An 18,187-nucleotide genomic window follows, 5' to 3' on the forward strand; every position below is an offset into this window, starting at 1 on the left:
CGCTCAGTGAACATGGACGTAATGTGGCAGTAATGTGGAAAATTTTACACTTCTGGAACTTGTGCCACACAAATCTTTGTGAACTTTGCAGTAACTGAACAAACCTTTATATGCTTTTCCATATTGTAATACAGGATTGGGGAGCAATTAGTTGCCATTTTTTTCAAACATAAATGTCTAGAAAGGAATTTTATATATTAGAAAGTAAACGTCTCCGAAGAGAGAATTTCTAGGTCTACGTAGCGTACAAAACTAAAGATAACTTGAACACTTCTACCTAACCTGCAAGAGAAAACATTGAAGAACATACTTCAAAGATTGTTAATCAGTTTATGTTTAGTGGAAAAAAAAGATTTTTTGGAATTCTGGAAACCTTCGTAAGCAATACTTGTTTCTTTACGAAAACAGCAGTTCTTAGCGTTTTTCACGAAAAAGAGCAGTAAAAATTTAGTTATTTTGATAAGAGGAGTGGAATTGACTTTTTACATAGAACCAGGGGTGTACGAGTGAATTTGCAGACCAAAGAATCATGAATTCTCGGTTTGAAATAAGATATTTAAATTCAAATCTTCTAAGGAGATATGAAGCTTAACATTCGCCAATAAACAAATGAATTTATAAAGTAAACCTTCGGAAATTAGCAAATATGTGTCCTGATGTACCAAAACACTTGTAAGATTAGAACAACGATTTTTTAAATTCGTAGGCTGTTATGCTGTTGATTTTTGCAGCCTGCTATCCCTTAGATTTTTGATAAGGTAAGAGTGGTGAATAGGCGCACTTCTTATCCATGCATTATACCTTCACTCTTGAATTTACATTCCTTTGTAAGGGAAAGTTTATTTTGAAATCAAACTACTCCGAAATTGCTTCTCCTCTTTTTCTGTCATTAACATCATAGATAGTGCAATAAAATAAAATAAATTAGCGAGTTTGTTATATAAAGGTGCATCCTCAAATTAATTCATCACACTCACAAAAAAAGGTTACGTGCAATTGGTGATGAAGACTTAGAAGTATAAAATTTACCTTTCAAAAGTAATATCAATCAAATACTCCACCTTCATTACATTTTTTTGATCCCCCATGATGAGACAGATGGAGACAGTCTAGTCCTAAAGACGTAGAACTATTTTCAGATGTGATTTTTGAACATTCACATGCGATTGTTTTTTTTTTTAAATGAACTCCTGATAAAACTTATCAACTGTATGTTTTCCAGCAAAACGATCCCTCTTGGACACAGTCTCACCCTCAGCCGCGATCCGGTAATCGACGATCTCAACTCTGGCGAGGTGAAAACACTGTAGATAAGGTATTCGTCTGCTCGAACGAAGTCCGCGAAAAAGTTATCCATCAAATTATCACGCCCAGTTTAACGCATGATTTTTCACCGGCTATCTTCTTTAATGATATGCAAAATTAGAAAAAATAAATAAGGTAGCAACTTAGAATTTAAATTCAGTGACCAACTTTATTTTTGTCTGCTCTTCTTAATTGCTCCTTGCATTGTTCACCTCTTATGCCAAATTCTCAACTTTTTTATTTCATTCTACGTACATTTTCGTAACTGCAAATCACATGTGCGAAAAGCCCCTTTGGATACAAAAACTAATGCGAAGATTCTAGAGTGTTGGACACACATTTTTACGGCCTGTTTCACACGCAACAGCCACTTCATTGGAAACCCTGAACGTTTTACCTCTAACTTAGCCCAATGTACAGAGACGGTAACTGTAAAAACGAATACTGCTGGGTACATGCAGAGCAACCCCAGGTATTAAGTCATTTTTCGAGCGAAGAACAGCATGAGCAAGAACTTCTGAAACAGATTGGAGAAAATAACCGGCGTAGAGAGGTGGAGATGCAAAAAGAAAGAGAAGAAGAAGAGCGAGAGATACGAAGGTAAATATTTGGTTCACTTTGATCACCTTGACTCCCGTTGATCTTCAAACTGGTCGAGCTGGCGCCAGTAATTGTTCCATTTGTCCCGATCGCGTGCCAGAGTAGCCCAGTGGTTCCTCCTTTCGCGTGAGACACGAAGAGCACCATATTTTTCTTTGAAGGACTTCGTGAACAAATCTGATCATCGGGTCGGCTCTCTTCCTGTAGTGAGCTTAATATCGCGGGGAACCCAGTCGCTCACGGCTCTGGTCCAACGGTTGTCATTAAAGCGCATCACGTATCCGGCCCACCTTATTTTACTTTCCTTGGCAAACGCGGCGGCGTCTCTAATCGTCTTCGATCGTCTTCGATCTAATCTTCGATCGTTGACGTAGGAGAGAACTTCGAATCCCGTTCCTCACTTGTGTGAAACGGGATACTCCTAGCATCACTCTCTCAACTGCGCGTTCAATGACGCTCACCGCGTTTTCTTCCTGCTTGCAAAATGCCCAGGTTTTCGAAGCATAGGTCAAAGCAGGAAGTACGGTGGTGTTGAAGAGGTGAGCACGAAGCCGGGTGTTCCTGGTCTTCTTCTCCTCGATGCTCTTGTACTACATCCTCGATGCTCTTGTACGCTCCCCAAGCCGCTCTTCTCCTCCTGCCCAGCTCGGAGGTCAGGTCGTTCATCATGTTCAATTCCTGACCCAGATAAACATAGCTGGTGCATTCGGATATGTTCGTTCCGCTGAGCGTGAATGGGGCATCCGAGACCCATCCGTTCCGCATGAACATCGTCTTTTGCAGATTCAGCTGAAGACCGATGCATCCACATGTTTCGTCGAACTCGGTCTGCATTCGTTCCGCTTGGCTGATGCTAGGTGTTATCAATACGATGTCATCAGCAAAGCGCAAATGGTGTAGCAGCCGACCATCAACCTTCATTCCCATGTCGTCCCATTCCAACTTTCGCATTGCGTTCTCGAGGGTGGCTGTGAATATTTTGGGTGAGATTGTATCACCCTGTCGGACTCCCCCTCTTCACGTCAATGATGATGTTCTTGTAGAATAGCGAAATTCCTGTCGTGAAGTTACTGTGCGACTCTCGAAGTATTTTTATGTACTGAGGAGGGACGCCCTGGTTGTCCAAGGCTTCCACGACCGTTTCCGTCTCAACTGAGTCAAAAGCCTTCTTCAAGTCGATGAATGTGAGACAGAGCGGCATCTTGTACTCTCGTGATACCTCGATGAGTTTCGAAACAGTGTGAATGTGGTCTATCGTGCTGAATCCTTTTCGAAACCCTGCATGCTCGCATGCTGTCCTTCATCTAAGACTTTTTCGAACCTATTAAGGATCACTCTTGTAAAGAGCTTGTAGATGACGGACAGTAAGCAGATTGGACGATAGTTGCCGATGTCATGTGGATCTCCCTTTTTATACAACAACACGGTGTTGCTGGTCTTCCACTGTTTAGGAACCTTGCATTCCGACAGATAATGTGTAAAGAGCCTCGCCAGGGTGTTGATGAGTACTGGCAGAAGGCTCTTCAGGTGTTCTGGTCTTATTCTGTCGGGATCGGGTGCCGTACGATTTCTTACCGACATGATAGCATGTCGTATTTCGGACGGGAGAACCTCTGGAATGACTTGTCCATCTTCCCTCAGATGGTGAGGAGGTAAGTGGACATGGCTGTTGAAGAGATCAGAGTAGAAGTCGTAGATGATTTTCTCCATCCCCCTTCTCGATGCAATGGCTGTTTCCTCTGGGTTTGGTGGGGGGTGATATTCCTAATCTCTTTTAATTGTGCATTCAATGGCGCTGATCGCATTTTCCCTCTGTCTGTGAGGCCCCTACATTTTCAAAGTGGTGGTCAACACAGAAAGCACTGTGGGCCCCGCGTTCTTTGCGTTGTTCACTACGTCGGTGCATTCATACAATACCTAAACCGCTTGTTTCCTAGTGTCCAGCTCGCACGACAAGTCGTTCATCGTGTTAATTTCTCTGACCTGGATACTCGTGGTGGACGCATCACATAGGAGCTCGAATGGGGCATCAGAGATATGTTGTTCATAAACGTTGTCTTTTGCAACTTCAGCCGAAGACCAGTCTTCAGTATGATTTGTCGAACCTTGTCCCGTATTCGTTCCACCTAGCTTATGCTAGAAGTTATGAGAATTATTTTTTAACAGGACGAAAGTGGTGTGACTGTCGGACATTAACTTTGTAAAATAGCGAACTTTTGATTTCTTCTAGTCGATGAAAATGAAACGCAGCGTGATCACCTACTCTTTCGATACTTCGATGAGCTTGGAAAAAGGATCTTTCTGGTCAATCTTGCTGAATGGTGTTTTGAATCCAATTTGCTTGCATAGCTGTCCTTCCTCTAATATTTATTCGTAGCCTCCGATGGGTCGTATGCACAGATTGTCGTCGTGGTACTTCTCCATTTTGGCAGATAGCTCATGTAAACGTTCTTGAGTTGCGCTACCAAGCGCTATTTCGGCGCCAGAAGACATTTTCCTGTTACTGTTGAGGTCAGTTGATTCAAAACATGTAGGCAGCAGAAACGCAGTTAGTAAGAGGTTCGACTGTGACTACACGATCGATGTTTCGAAACCGCACTAGCCCCAGCCAGGGTTTTCATCTCTCCGTGTCGATACCTCGGTACCAAACTTGTTTAGAAGAATAAAGACACTGTCTTTATTTTTCAGAACATAGGTTTAAGCAAATGAACGAAACGTTATCCCGAAGCAGAGAGCTGGAGCTTTTTGTGTTGGATGCAAGGGTAGCTTTGAGTCATTCTCAGTACAACAGGAAAGTATACCGTCCTCTAAATCGAACCGCGTCTGGAGACATGAGAAAGGTCGTTCTTGGTGCTAGATTGCCCCTCTCACTATCAACCACTTTGGAGCTCTCAGGTAGCCTCGCAAGTAAAAGGCTGTGATCCCCCTAGTGAATGACATCCGTGGAGAGGGAAACTAGGGTAAAGTGTCTGGTTTTAATCAGTCCGCTTGGGATGCGCCCCCACGTTCACTTCAATTCATGATCGTTCGAGGTTTGCGGACGTGTAACTGGTCTATACAATGACTTGTGGTGGCTAGCCGATGTGTTTAGTCAGTGTTTCTTATCCCCCAGACAAGTCTGGTGCCAATTTATTGATCCCGGAGGGTTGAAAGGGTTGATGGGCACTAAGGCGGATTCGAACCTCCGATCGATTGGTGAAGAAGCAGAACCTCTAGCCGGTACACTACATCCGCCCTTAGGGAGAAACTATCAACAAGAATATTTTGAATGTTGTTGTGTTTACGATGTTTGCCCGGCAGAAAGTCAGTTTGAAAATGCACATGAAAAGAAAAGAATTGACAAAGTCCTATATACCTTTTGATAGAGTATTTCTCTCCATACGATGTGATATTGTTGCAATTTATTAGTGCTTTTCTTCTCTCTGATCATTAGAATGGAGGTTTAAGAGTACATAATAAGGCATCTCAGACAGTATTTGTTTGTCGCATTTTGTCAGGATAATAAGTCTGCTGAAGGCGGGACGGATGTTATGCATGGAGGGGGACCAGTACTTCAAAGGGAGGCCCACTGTTGCCCTTCTCGTTTGAAAACCGGAAATTTTTACGGATCACCCACGATCGACCAATGATAGAGGACCGAGGAAAAATTCGTTATAAAATTATTATAACCTAACCTAATATTTCTGCACTGCCTTGCTATGTGCATGCATAATGTGAAGAAATTAAGTTCCATGCACGAACTAGGATTATAGTGGACGGAGAAATCTTAAGTAGAAAACCCTTGAGTTTTTTTTAAACCATTTCTGGTAATTAATTAACTCTTTTCTTTATATGATAGTTAATTTGTAAGCAGTAGCCATTGTGGTGTGCCATACTAACGCTTGCACTAATTTCAAGAATGTGAGGGGCATCGAAGACGAACATCTTTGCTCCTTTAAATATATTTGTTGCGAACATAGATATGCGACATAGTCCACATAGCCCCTTGAATCTTATTTAGTTTTTTTTTTTCAAGATGTTTTCAGGAGAATCTATTTCCGTCTTTTCAGATCTCAAGAACTTAAGCTGAGTCTATGTTTACGTACTATCCGCAGAAACAAACACTCATTTCAGCTAATGCCGCACTCCAACAATCAGTATCTGCAAGAGTAGTACAAGCGACCAATAATTCGAGCAACATTGTGAGATACGTAACTAATTAAGATCCTGGATGCCATGATTACTGTGGAAATTTGACCAAGTTGTTTTGCAAGACCACGGCAAACCACAAAACTTCATTTTTATGTGAGGGAAAGGCTTTTTCCATATACATTAGGGTCACGTACTTTCATGTTAAAATAAATCTGGACTTTGCAAAACTGCTCTTTTTAAACATTTGAAAATTATTCAGAAAAACATTTGCTTCCATTTGCATGAGATCCGCTCAAACTTCTCTCAACGAGACATACATAAAACTTCTTATACACTTTCTTAAATTATCTATGTTTCTTAGCGATCAATGAGTGCTGCTGAAACATCATAGACATGAAAGTCGACCAAAAATTGTGCTGGCTGAACAAAAAACATCCAAATTTCTACTTAGTCTACATCGTTGTCTGGTATCCACGAAGCCATGTACAATGCAACAGTATTGATGATTGTAATTTCTAAAAGAATCGTGGAACTTCTTCAATATAAAGAAGAGTTGTGAACGAATTGGTGCCAAAAGCAGCTTTCTCTTCATGACGGTAAACTCATAACGGTGCAAATCATCGTTGTTTATGAAAAGTTTTTTTGCATTCGTGGATGACAGCGCATGTCTTAGTATAGGGGAACACCCACAAGTGCGAGAACGTCACTGGCACCCAAAGGAACTGCGTTCGGCGCTGTGCACAACGCAGTTCCTTTGAGTGCTGGTGACGCTGTTATTACGAGATACCTACAGCACTGAAATATTGTATTATGTGCGGAGAGTCTATGTGAAGCAGTCACATCCACTCGCAGGATAATCTTAGTGGTTTAGAACGGCCGGGTTCTCTTCAAGGCAATGATTAACTATTGTAGACTGGCACCATTCCGTGGACTCCATGGCGCTACCATAAAGGCGTGATAACTTGCGCAGAATAAGAGTCTACAACCGAATTATCCTCATTCATCGTTATCTAAATCTACTTGTAAATCAAAAAAGGGAACAACTAGGAGAGGGAGAGGAGGAGCACTGTGATGTTATGAGGTCAACTGCAACGGTGCAACGACTGCAATAGGTGCATCCTCAAAATGTGCTATTGGTTTTTCTTGTGAACTTTTTGATGGGCTTATCAAATTATATTTTCCTGGGAGATTCTCTAAATTTATATTTTAGAACAGTCTAGCGATAAAAAATTATGGTTAAAAAAGCATTGTGTCGCATGCTAAGAAAGTATATGCTGCACAACGTCATGATTGGGATCAGCTATTGTTGTCTTTGTTCAATTTGAGTGATTGTCCCATTGCCGATTGGATGCGTGGCTCCTCAAGAATGCGTTAGCCAGAGCAATGCGCTAATTGGGCGATTGTTTGTTTCTGTACATGGAGGCGGTCTCTCACATACTTCTTCCCGACGGTTCTTGGCATTTCACGACTTGATTGCGTGCCGCTCTCTTCCACGACTTCTTAGCTCACTTCATCACATTACATACATTACACTCTCCAAAACTACAGAAACGAAAGAGGAGTCTAACATGAGGACATCTACGACTGTAATTTTTGTGATGAGCATGCTTCTCGTCACCGCACAGAAGTCACGTGAGTTCGTTAATGTACTTTGATCCAAAGTGCTTTACACTGGTACCAGGATTCTTCTGACTTTATCAGCAGTCCTTCTCAATACCTTTGAAAAAACTATGAACCATTGTAGTATAATATAATAACAGCAACCGAAGGAAGAAGACTGATGTGACAAGACAAGAGTAGTTAACGATTTGCTGGTACCCAACACATAACCCCCCTCACCGATGCAGTGAAACACAACATAAAGGATTGTGCCTTTTTTAAATCACCAATTGTTCGTATCATTTAAAAAGATTGCTTTCACTACACCTTCGAGATAGTGCTGTGGGTCTCTCCGAGATGACCTTGTAAAACAAAAAGTAAAACAAATAAAAAGTCTGCAGAAAGTCCTATCATCGCAAGAACTCTCAACATGCTTTACATTTCTTTACATGCTCTCACATCCCACGTTGTTGCAAGTTATGGCAAGATCATTAATTTCGAATGATGAAATAGCCCCTAGATCAGATTTCTCCTGAATATCACTGCCTCAGCAGGTTTTCTGCTTTCAACAATTTTATTTTCCTTCGTAAAAAAAACTTTTAATATGATGGTCCCACTTAAAGTTTCACTTGCAGATTCGAAAGGGGCACCGGAACTGATCCAGCCTGTGATGTACGACCCAGACAATAGCGAAACACTTGCCAAGGTACTTAAAGTTTTTCCTGATTCCTGTGCACTTCAACAAGATTATAGGTAGTGATATAGGTTTCCTCACAATTACTGACTGCTCTCGCCACGATCGAAAGCATCCAGGAAGGTGAGCGTGATTAATGGTTTGCAGAATTATTGTTGAATTACTCTTCCATTCATCGACATGAAAATTGCCAGGTGGCGTACCTCCGATCAAGATCGCAGAGAAGCGCCGCAACAAGTTTGAATTCATTCGCTTCGGTCGAAAGTAAGAAAGAGAAGTATGATTCATATGTTGTTTACAATCGTATAGAATCGTATTTGAAAGAACTATGCTGTGCTCACTCATAAAATCATACTTGCCCGTATAAATACTTGTTATGCAGTTTACAAATGGTAACAACTATACTGACTTCGTTCATTAATCAGTCGCACTGAGCATCTATTTCGTTTGAAGGCAACCTTCGAGGACACATGCATTTGAGATCATAATGATTCATGATTGTCGGGCTAAAATTTTCATAATTGCCGCAGCATCTAGTTATGCATATGTAGTTATCCTCAGTATATATATATATATATATATATATATATATATATATATATATATATATATATATATATATATATACTGACTTCGTTCATAGCCTGCGAGAGATTGCATAGAATCAAAGCATTCATCGCTAGTCCATATTCTGTGAAGCGTTACGTTTCGTTTGAACTACCTATCTACGCCGAGTGTCCTCAAGTTCTCAGTGTTCACCAACTCAGTCCAGAACCTCCGTCCTCGGCCAGGTGACCTCTCCCAGGTCAGCCAGACAAACTATCCAAAACTCATTGAACAAGGCGATCTGCTGATCTCCTTATTATATGACCAAGGAAGCGAAAGCGATTTTCTGTAGCCACTTTCGATGGCGGTCCGAGGTGTTGATATCTTGCACGTATCATCTGCCGGTACACCACATCGACTTCCGCGTAAAGCTTTTCATTGTGGCATGCCCTAGGCCCAAAGTAGCCAAGCAGCCGTCTAAGCAGCTTCCTTTCCGCGCTATCAAGCCTCTCCATCACCGTAGATGGTGCTGCTCGAGTCTCCGATCCGTACATGGTGGGGCAAATTGCGGATAGGTAGAGTCGCAGCTTGACTCGTTGGTGATAGGGGTCGACCACAGGCATTTCGTTAAGGAGTCGAATGTGGAAATGGCCTTTGCGCATCTTTGCTGAATACCCTTCTCGTAGCTGCCGCTGTTCTTCAGCATACACCCCAGGTAACAGAACTCATCGACGAGTTTAATTGGTTGTCCGTCTCGTTTCGTAGCGTTTCGTAGCGCTTTCTGCGAATATAACAACATCGGCGTGCTCGAGATCGGCAGGAAAGTGAACTACTGCTCTTAGCATGATGTCGTCGATAACAAAGTTGAACAGGAAGGGTCCTGCCATTGCCCCTTGTCTTACCCCAGTGACCACCACAAACGGTGTTGTACATCGAGCTGGTGTTCGAACTGCAGCAGTTATTCGTTGATTAATGTCATCAAGCAAGCGAACGAAGTTTCCTGGAACTCCATCGGCGCGTAGCGCGCTGAGAAGACGGTTTCGATGAGGAGAGTCGAAAGCGGTTTCAAAGTCCAGAAAGGCTAACTGTATTGGCTTCGAGTACCGCTGTTAGATTTCGATCACTCTCCTAACGATGAACATCTGGTCAATCGTAGATCGGCCAGGACAAAAGGCAGCTTGCGCGTCGCGCGTTGTTTCTTCGCGATGCTTAATATGTCGGCCCAGGATTGTCCGCTCTAAAAGCTTGTACATAGTACGCAGCAAAGAGAGTCCTCGATAATTCCTAGGGTCTGTGACGGCTAACTTCTTGTGGAAAGGAATCATGATAGCGTATGTCCACGAGTCAGGTATCTTCGTCTTTCTTTATTGAACGCATGATCTTTGTCATTTCAGGAATCCTAGACGGAGGGAGATATTTCAGCACTTCTGCGCTAATCCCATCGTCTCCACCAGATTTTCCACTTTTCATCTTCTGTATACAGACCAGACCCCGTCTCGGTCGGTGGTTCCTAGTTAATCGCATATGTCGGCCTATAAACGTGCTCGGGTTTAGGAGCTGACGGCGCTTGGCGATTCAGCAAGGTCTTGGAGTGATCACTCCGAATTGGAGAGGTTGCTTCGCCGACAGCCTTTCCAGTAGCAGTGTTGAGGACTGGAAAACACTTTTCATCTTGCTGCTACACAGCTTTAATAAAGCATTGGCTTTCTGCGGGTTCTTGTCTCCTACGCCTTTTCAAATCATTCGTTCTCGACGTCATCGTGGTCTTGTTGCAGTTCACGGCTTAACTTCCTTCTAAGACGCTTTTCCTAGTTGAAATCGCCAATGCTGCAGGCGACAAATACAGAATTGTACGTGGGTCTTGTCTCCACAGATGCAAAGGCAAACTTCTTCTGCGGCATTTGAATCAGGAGGGTTTCCTTTGCAGCTTCTGGATGCACTTGGTAAAGGAATCCGCATCGCGAAGATTGTTTCTGGTCCGCACTCCGACATGAGTAGGTACATCTTGGCGGAAATTCGTTTTGCGAGAAATTTTTCGGTTGACGAGGTACTCCTCAGTTCCTCTTTTAGAACCGTATCTTAAGGCTGAAGAGAGCTGGACGGTGGTCAGAGTCGAAAGCAACCTCTCAAACAGGATTTTGGATTTTCGGTTTTCCGACTGAGGGATGTTCCTCGTCTAAACGTAGCCGAGCTGAAGTTTGAGAAACCTCATCTTCCGCTTGCGTTGCTCTTCAGGCGTTAAGAGTTGAACCCTGCCACGTGAGCTGATGGCGTCGATGATTCGTCTTAAACGTGGAAGCGATGATGATGCCCGTCTTTTCATGTGCCCTCCGCTGGATAATACCATTTTCTAATACTACGGATTGTTACTCGAGTCCCATTTTCGCATTTGCGTCGATTCCGACACCTTCCATTCCGGCGTTTTCGTTGCGGAGAACCGTCGCACTGACGTTCAGTACTCATATATCGCCATAGTGTGAATGCTCACTGCACTCCAGGTTCTGATTGCGTATAGAGGTGCACGTGAGCTACAGCTATACAGCTGAGCAGACTTTGGCGCTCATTGCAGACATCCTCCGCTAGCAAAAATGATCGAATTAAAGGTTGAATGCCCTCTTGTCGTTGTCCTGTTCTCGTTGTCCTCAGCGATTTCCGTAGGAGGGTGGACACTTACGGTGCAGAGTTTACGTCCTCTGCGGTACCGCAGTGGTACGAAAGCGCATCTGGACGACGTTGAGCCAAATTCCTCCACCAAGTTGTTGTAGTTGTCCCTCACAGCTATCGCCTAGCCAATTACTTTCGTCTCATCAGCATCGCCGCAGTATATGGTGTAATTGTCGATACTGATGACGGGCCGATCTGTCACGCGTGTTTCCTGCAGTGCAGCAAACGGCACAGAGAGATGTCGCAGGTGCCTAGACAGGGCGGTTTGTTGGAGTTCACTCGACTATGTCCGGCAGTTTAGCGTGACGAAACGAATGGTTTTTGCCAAAGATTGCATGCTTCCTTCGAGCAGTTGACCTTTCAGGTTATGGACTGCTGGACAACAGGACCTTTCTGCAATGTATGGGAATCTTTTGCCATATAACAGTGCACGTTGTATAGCTCGTACGTTCCGTGCACTCGAACACCTGATTGCGTTTAGTTACAGCATGACCACCACGAGCAGGTAGCAATCAGACTTGTATACGCGGCCCCCCCATACATATATATTTATATATATATACGTGAAGAATGTAAAGCAAAGAAAGTACAAAATACAAAGATGAAGATGAAGAAGATGATTAAGCAAGATGCTGATTCGACAGGTAAGAACAAAAGAACCAGATGCTGAACTAATGGTCTTCAGCAAACATTATAAGAAATAAGAAAGAAATAAGAGACTCTAAAAAATCCGTGTTGTCGAAGTAACAAATTATTTCATATCAAGTTCTGCTGTTAGCAGCTTCCAGAGGAGTATCGCTGTACAGGTTTTTGCTAACAAAAAGCTATCAGTTTTCTACAATGACGCACCGTTCGCTTGAACTGTCCCACATCCCCGCATCCCTTTGCTTTTCATTGTGTTATTTGAAACAGCAGAGAGGTATAGTATGATATTTATTTTTTGCTATATGTGACATCGAAGAAGAAGACGTTCTTGAGACAGATTTTGTCCTACGAAATTTGTGTGACAACTTACTTAGAAACGAAAGAACTTAAAAAACGCTACTGCACATTTGTTAAGAATAATTTTCTTTGCATTTGCAAAAATCTTTTGTAAAATAAACTTTTTTTTGCATCCAGTTTCGGAGCTGCTCAAATGTAAGAGTGGAACTTTTGCTCTTGTAGATTTTTGTAGATAGATATCTATTCAAATGTAGCTGTTAATTTTTCGTTCAAGAAAGGATGTAGTTTTTCTTATCAGCTATGTCACTATATCGAAAATCCTTTCATTCATTAACCTAGATGTAGAAAAAAACGCTTGATGGAAAGGCATGTTATGATGTCATGATGCAGTGTTATCACTACTGTAGCATTACCGTACGAAATGAAAAGCTTCCCTAATGAAAAAAGAATTCAAATTCTTTTGCAATGCATGTACGTGTAAGTGTCTACAGAAAGTCAATATAAACTTTGTTTGTCATAAATAGCATAGACGATGCTATCTAATTCTAGAAACAACTTTTCTATCCTGCTGTTGAGAATCCAAAACTAGGAATCATATTTCGTCATTAATCTGTTGCTCGAAAATTGGGAAACGCAAGCACTACATTAGTGTTTTGAAAGATTCATGCCATAAAACTAAAATGCAGTTCCATAAATATTGAAAACTTTGAATTCTGCGCAAAAAGTACAAACAACAAAGTGTTTGGCGTTAATTAATTCGTATGGGATTCTTTTCAATTCAGAGTGCTTGGCCCATGTATTTGTCCTTCAAAACGCTTTTGGTACCATATTAACAACCTCGAAGACAGGATGACAGGCTCGGTTAGCACTAGAGCGGTTTCGAACCATCGACGGATCGTGCAGTCGCAGCGGGACCTCTTACCAACTACGCTACATCTCCTAAGCAATATACAGCGAAGAGGGATGTGGACAACCAAAATGCGTCTGGGAGGTTGTTGAAGAATGACTGAGTAATCTAGAAGATTATACACTGATATATTTATTACACTGATATTAACAGAATACATTGCAGAAACCAGTTCTGACAGCGATTCTGAGCATTCTTGGAGTACCTTGGTCTTCGTGATTGTATTCTCATGACTGTGCCCATTAACTAAAGTGTTCTTTTTGAAATGCTTTCATTCTGTTACCTAGTTCACAAAAGAAAATAGAATATGTGCAAATGCAATAAATATTATATTGCAGGGAGGTAAATCTAAATGGAAAAGTACAACCATGGGTAATAAAATGAACGAAGAAACCTATCATTAATGGCGTCATAAACGTCTATCAAAATTCCAGGCCCATGACGAATGTAATAGCATAGCTACGTGCGTCTAAAATCTTCTAGAAAACAAGATGTGTTGACTTGTAGCACTGAGATTACCTCACTCATTTTCAAGAGCGGACATTTCATTATGATTCACTTGGTAAATTTTGTACTGTTCTCGTGTAGTATTATATCCATTGTAATATCACCCATCATTTATCGTTCGTCAATAAAAGGTTTAAAATAAAGTTGACCAATCAATACATCGCTATTTTTGGGATGGAAATGTTTTCTTACCTAATCTTTATTTCTGCCAAGGTATACTACTTTAGGCAACGTATTTTCCGTTCTAATTCTCCTTATTTTCTGCTCCTTTTATTGACGATGCCCTCAAATTAGTATTATCTAGAAACACCTCAGAAAAAGCAGTGATTTCTTTGCCTAGTTTCGTAAACCGTAACGTGGCGGACAAGCCGCGAGCGGTTTCGTCGCGTTTTTTGACTAGCCGCTCCAAGATAATCCGCTCCTTGTACATAACAAGCAGTAATGAGATTCTGCTATAGTTCCTAGGATCCGTGACTGTTTCTTCTTGTGGAAGGGAGCTATGGTGCCTCGCCAAGTCAAATATCCTTCCTTTGATTCAATATTTAACGGATGATCTTCGTCATCTCACGAATATCATCAAGAAGAAGAAGAAGAAGAGATTTTAGTATCTCTGCACTAATTCGTCGCGTACGCCAAATTTTCCATTTGTCATTTTTTGGGGGGAAGAGCAGAACCTCCGACACTGTCGGTGATTCCTCGCTGATTGTGATGTACGTTGGTCGTTGGACGTGCTCGAGTCCAGGGATTGATGGGGCTTGTTGGTTCAGCAAGGTGTTGAAATGTTCCTTCCTGTTGGGTAGGATTGCCTCCCCAACTTCATTGGTTGGTTGTATTGACAGACTATTCAAGAAAAACCACTGAACAGGCAGCTGAGGAAGCTGTACAAAGTGCCAGGTTTTAACTTACGTCGTAAGAACAAACACCGCTTTCATGCCGTTTTTTCTCACGACGATAAGTGAGAGGTGAGCGGCCACGCTTCCTCAATCTACAGCCCGAACTGTAGACTTTCGTTGTTGTTTCCGCACCATTTCAAGATTGTGATACACTATACACTGCCTTTAACACAGTGAAATTTGCACTTTGTGTATGAGAAAAAGTCATTATAAAAGTTTACTCGGGGGTGTTTTTCCAGACTCTGTTCAGAAAAGTGAAGAAAGGTGTGAAAAGAAAAAAGTGAAAAGTGAAAAGAATTTGCACATAAACAACGTAGCGATCAAGTTAAATCGTTGCATTACATATTGTAAACTGAAACAGTGCGTGAATAATGGTTACGAACTAATAGGCAGTCTCGAGTAATGCAGTGGTAAGGTCTAGGAAAAGATGAATTGTTGGCTTAATCCTACCGGATGGCAGCAAATTTTTTGCTTATAAAGTTTTTACAATTTCGCCTCCTTTCTTATCGCAATTTTTTTCTTTCCTGGTTTTGTCCCATCAATTCGCACGCCTTGAATGTGGTGCTATTCTCTAATGAGCGAATTCTCTTTTCACCTTTTACGAAACTAGGCAAAGAAATCACTGCTTTTTCTGAGGCGTTTCTAGATAATACTAATTTGAGGGCATCGTCAATAAAAGGAGCAGAAAATAAGGAGAATTAGAACGGAAAATACGTTGCCTAAAGTAGTATACCCTGGCAGAAATAAAGATTAGGTAAGGAAACATTTCCATCCCAAAAATAGCGATGTATTGATTGGTCAACTTTATTTCAAACCTTTTACTGGCGAACGATAAATGATGGGTGATATTGCAATGGATATAATACTACACGAGAACAGTACGAAATTTACCAAGTGAATCATAATGAAATGTCCGCTCTTGAAAATGAGTGAGGTAATCTCAGTGCTACAAGTCAACACATCTTGTTTTCTAGAAGATTTTAGACGCACGTAGCTATGCTATTACATTCGTCATGGGCCTGGGATTTTGATAGACGTTTATGACGCCATTAATGATAGGATTTTCGTTCGTTTTATTACCCATGGTTGTACTTTTCCATTTAGATTTACCTCCCTGCAATAAAATATTTATTGCATTTGCACATATTCTATTTTCTTTTGTGAACTAGGTAACAGAATAAAAACATTTCAAAAAAGAACACTTTAGTTCATGGGCACAGTCATGAGAATACAATCACGAAGACCAAGGTACTCTAAGAATGCTCAGAATCGCTGTCAGAACTGGTTTCTGCAATGTATTCTATTAATATCAGTGTAATAAATAGCTGTAGCTCACATGCACCTCTACACGCAATCAGAACCTGGAGTGCAGTAGGAATTCACACTATGGCGATATATGAATACTGAACGTCAGTGCGACCATTCTCCGCAACGAAAACGCCGGAATGGAAGGTGTCGGAATCGACGCAAATGCGAAAATGGGACTCGAGTAACAATCCGAAGTGTTAGGAAAACGGTATTATCTAGCGGAGGGCACGTGAAAAGACGAGCATAATCATCATTTCCACATTTAAGAGGATTCATCGACGTCATCAGCTCAAGGGGCAGGGTTCAACTCTTTTAACGCCTGAAGGGCAGCGCGAGCGGAAGATGAGAACTCTTAAACTTCAGCTCGACTACGTTCTGACCGAGCTATCCTGATGGCTCATCCTTGATTGAACCTCATGACAACTCCATAGTAAGGACAGCTGCTAAGGGGAGCCTCTGCACGTATGTAGCTGACATCTTCATGTTCGTTTTACCTAAATCATACGAATGTTTTTAGGAGGCGGTAGGAAAACTGCAGTTTCTAGCTAATTTATTGTTGAAGTTGCCACGGTCACGTATCATCATGATGAAAAAGGGAGTACTTCTAATCCTAATTCCTAGTTTCTTTTTTTTTCAAATCTCGATGAAAATGATGGATTTTTCCTCTTATATTTAGAACTTTTCAACCACTTTTTGAGAGAACCATCTACAAAGATCGAAAGCTCCATCCAGGGGTTCTCTTTGATGCCCTATAAAAATATAGCTGCAGATTTCTCAATCGCGCTACAATAATCGCTCAACTAGAAGAACTTTCGGATTTTTGGCTGCGTGTCAAAATGAGTATGACTTCGAACCAGGGTCAAGGTGTAGTTGAAAAAAAAAAGCCTTCCTAAAAACGCCCCTCTCGAAGTCCTTCCCAAAAACAACCCTCTGATATGCGATTCTGATATGCGTTGAAAACATTTAGTATTATTTTAAAAAAGTAATGCTACAAACAAAACTAAATATATATTGTAATACAGCGATATTGATAGAATAAATAATAACTAAAAATTATATGGTCATGTTATTATATGTTCCCACGGATCTCCTTCACTAGAGGGATCACAGCCGGTTAGTCGCGAGGCTACGTGGCGCGCCCCCGGGTGGCAGATAGGGGGCTAATCGCGGAACAAAAGCGACCTTGTGCTTGCCCAGAGACGCAGGTGGATTCAGGGGATGAACTCCCTGTTTCTGCTGAGCCAGAACTGACTCATGACATCATTGTATCCCACACATCGGTCCGGCCAAAAGCCTGCAATCAAGTGACTGGGAGGTGCAAGGGAGGCGCTTTGGAGTCGCCTCCAACAAATAAACTCCACATGTCCACTCTGGGAGAACGGAAGTTCTCCCAGAAACTCATGGACTACTAAACTCATGCACTAGAGGCTTGCAACCTGCCCATGGGTTTTAAAATTCTTACGCAAAACACAGCGATAGAAAAGGGTCTCCTGATTCCGGAGGAAAGCCTGGTACGGTAGCTCCAGGTAGGACGGGGTTGCAGGAGTCATGTAGGCTAACAAAACGGAAAAGGACTATGATGGCGATCTGTACTTATAACGCACGTACGCTTGCATCGCAAGCGGCCATCGAAGATCTGATGATGCAAGCCAAGAAGATCAAGTACGACGCCATCGGACTGACCGAGACGAGACGACGTCACCCTCTCAACGCCGCATATGAAAGTGGAGAAGAACTGTTCTTAGGAACATGCGACAGTAGAGTTGGTGGAGTTGGCGTCCTCGTCAACACGAGTATGGCAAAGAACATCGACTCTTTCGAACAACTTACGACCCGAATCGGACATCTGCGGATGAGAAGATGTGGTTCAACACCGGCTTTGACTATCTTCGTCGCTTACGCTCCAACATCAAGCCTCGGAGAAGAAGTCGACGTTTTTTATATGGACCTGGAGAAGTTCTACAGAAAAGATCATACCTTCTAAAAGGTCATAGTTGGCAATTTCAACGTCAAAGTTGGCCCAAAAAGAACGCCGGAGGAACTTCACATTGGGACCCACGGCCTACAATGGAATGACCAGGAGGAGAGGCT

The 18,187-nt window shown here is 42.1% G+C and overlaps 6 protein-coding genes across 8 annotated transcripts; 2 read left to right on the forward strand and 4 right to left on the reverse strand.

The window, feature by feature from the left end:
* Positions 1-2,352: 2,352 nt before the first annotated feature.
* Positions 2,353-2,856, reverse strand: RB195_025214 (uncharacterized protein; the record flags this gene model as incomplete). Its single annotated transcript, XM_064213256.1, has 1 exon — positions 2,353-2,856. One exon carries the CDS (start codon positions 2,854-2,856, stop codon positions 2,353-2,355), a length of 504 nt encoding a protein of 167 aa, XP_064069137.1.
* A 43-nt stretch (positions 2,857-2,899) lies between these two features.
* Positions 2,900-3,615, reverse strand: RB195_025215 (uncharacterized protein; the record flags this gene model as incomplete). Of its 2 annotated transcripts, XM_064213258.1 has the most annotated exons (2): positions 2,900-3,164; positions 3,227-3,615. In XM_064213258.1, the coding sequence occupies 2 exons, from the start codon at positions 3,613-3,615 to the stop codon at positions 2,900-2,902; spliced, it is 654 nt and encodes a 217-aa protein (XP_064069138.1). The 2 variants fall into 2 exon arrangements, with proteins under 2 accessions (XP_064069138.1, XP_064069139.1); XM_064213257.1 differs by having other exon boundaries at positions 3,157-3,615.
* Positions 3,616-7,604: 3,989 nt separating this feature from the next.
* RB195_025216 (uncharacterized protein) lies at positions 7,605-8,597 on the forward strand (the record flags this gene model as incomplete). 2 transcript variants are annotated; one of them, XM_013446164.2, is made up of 4 exons in its annotated part: positions 7,605-7,668; positions 8,271-8,341; positions 8,401-8,452; positions 8,524-8,597. In XM_013446164.2, 4 exons carry the CDS (start codon positions 7,605-7,607, stop codon positions 8,595-8,597), a joined length of 261 nt encoding a protein of 86 aa, XP_013301618.2. The 2 variants fall into 2 exon arrangements, with proteins under 2 accessions (XP_013301618.2, XP_064069140.1); XM_064213259.1 differs by having other exon boundaries at positions 7,635-7,668.
* Positions 8,598-9,159: 562 nt separating this feature from the next.
* RB195_025217 (uncharacterized protein) lies at positions 9,160-9,537 on the reverse strand (the record flags this gene model as incomplete). Its single annotated transcript, XM_064213260.1, has 1 exon — positions 9,160-9,537. The coding sequence occupies one exon, from the start codon at positions 9,535-9,537 to the stop codon at positions 9,160-9,162; it is 378 nt and encodes a 125-aa protein (XP_064069141.1).
* A 75-nt stretch (positions 9,538-9,612) lies between these two features.
* On the reverse strand, positions 9,613-11,222 carry RB195_025218 (uncharacterized protein; the record flags this gene model as incomplete). Its single annotated transcript, XM_064213261.1, has 2 exons — positions 9,613-9,901; positions 11,083-11,222. The coding sequence occupies 2 exons, from the start codon at positions 11,220-11,222 to the stop codon at positions 9,613-9,615; spliced, it is 429 nt and encodes a 142-aa protein (XP_064069142.1).
* Positions 11,223-17,672: 6,450 nt separating this feature from the next.
* RB195_025219 (uncharacterized protein) lies at positions 17,673-18,080 on the forward strand (the record flags this gene model as incomplete). Its single annotated transcript, XM_064213262.1, has 1 exon — positions 17,673-18,080. The coding sequence occupies one exon, from the start codon at positions 17,673-17,675 to the stop codon at positions 18,078-18,080; it is 408 nt and encodes a 135-aa protein (XP_064069143.1).
* Between the last annotated feature and the right edge of the window lie 107 nt (positions 18,081-18,187).

Source organism: Necator americanus, chromosome X (genome assembly GCF_031761385.1).
Source record: "Necator americanus strain Aroian chromosome X, whole genome shotgun sequence".
In the NCBI taxonomy this organism is placed as follows: domain Eukaryota; kingdom Metazoa; phylum Nematoda; class Chromadorea; order Rhabditida; family Ancylostomatidae; genus Necator; species Necator americanus.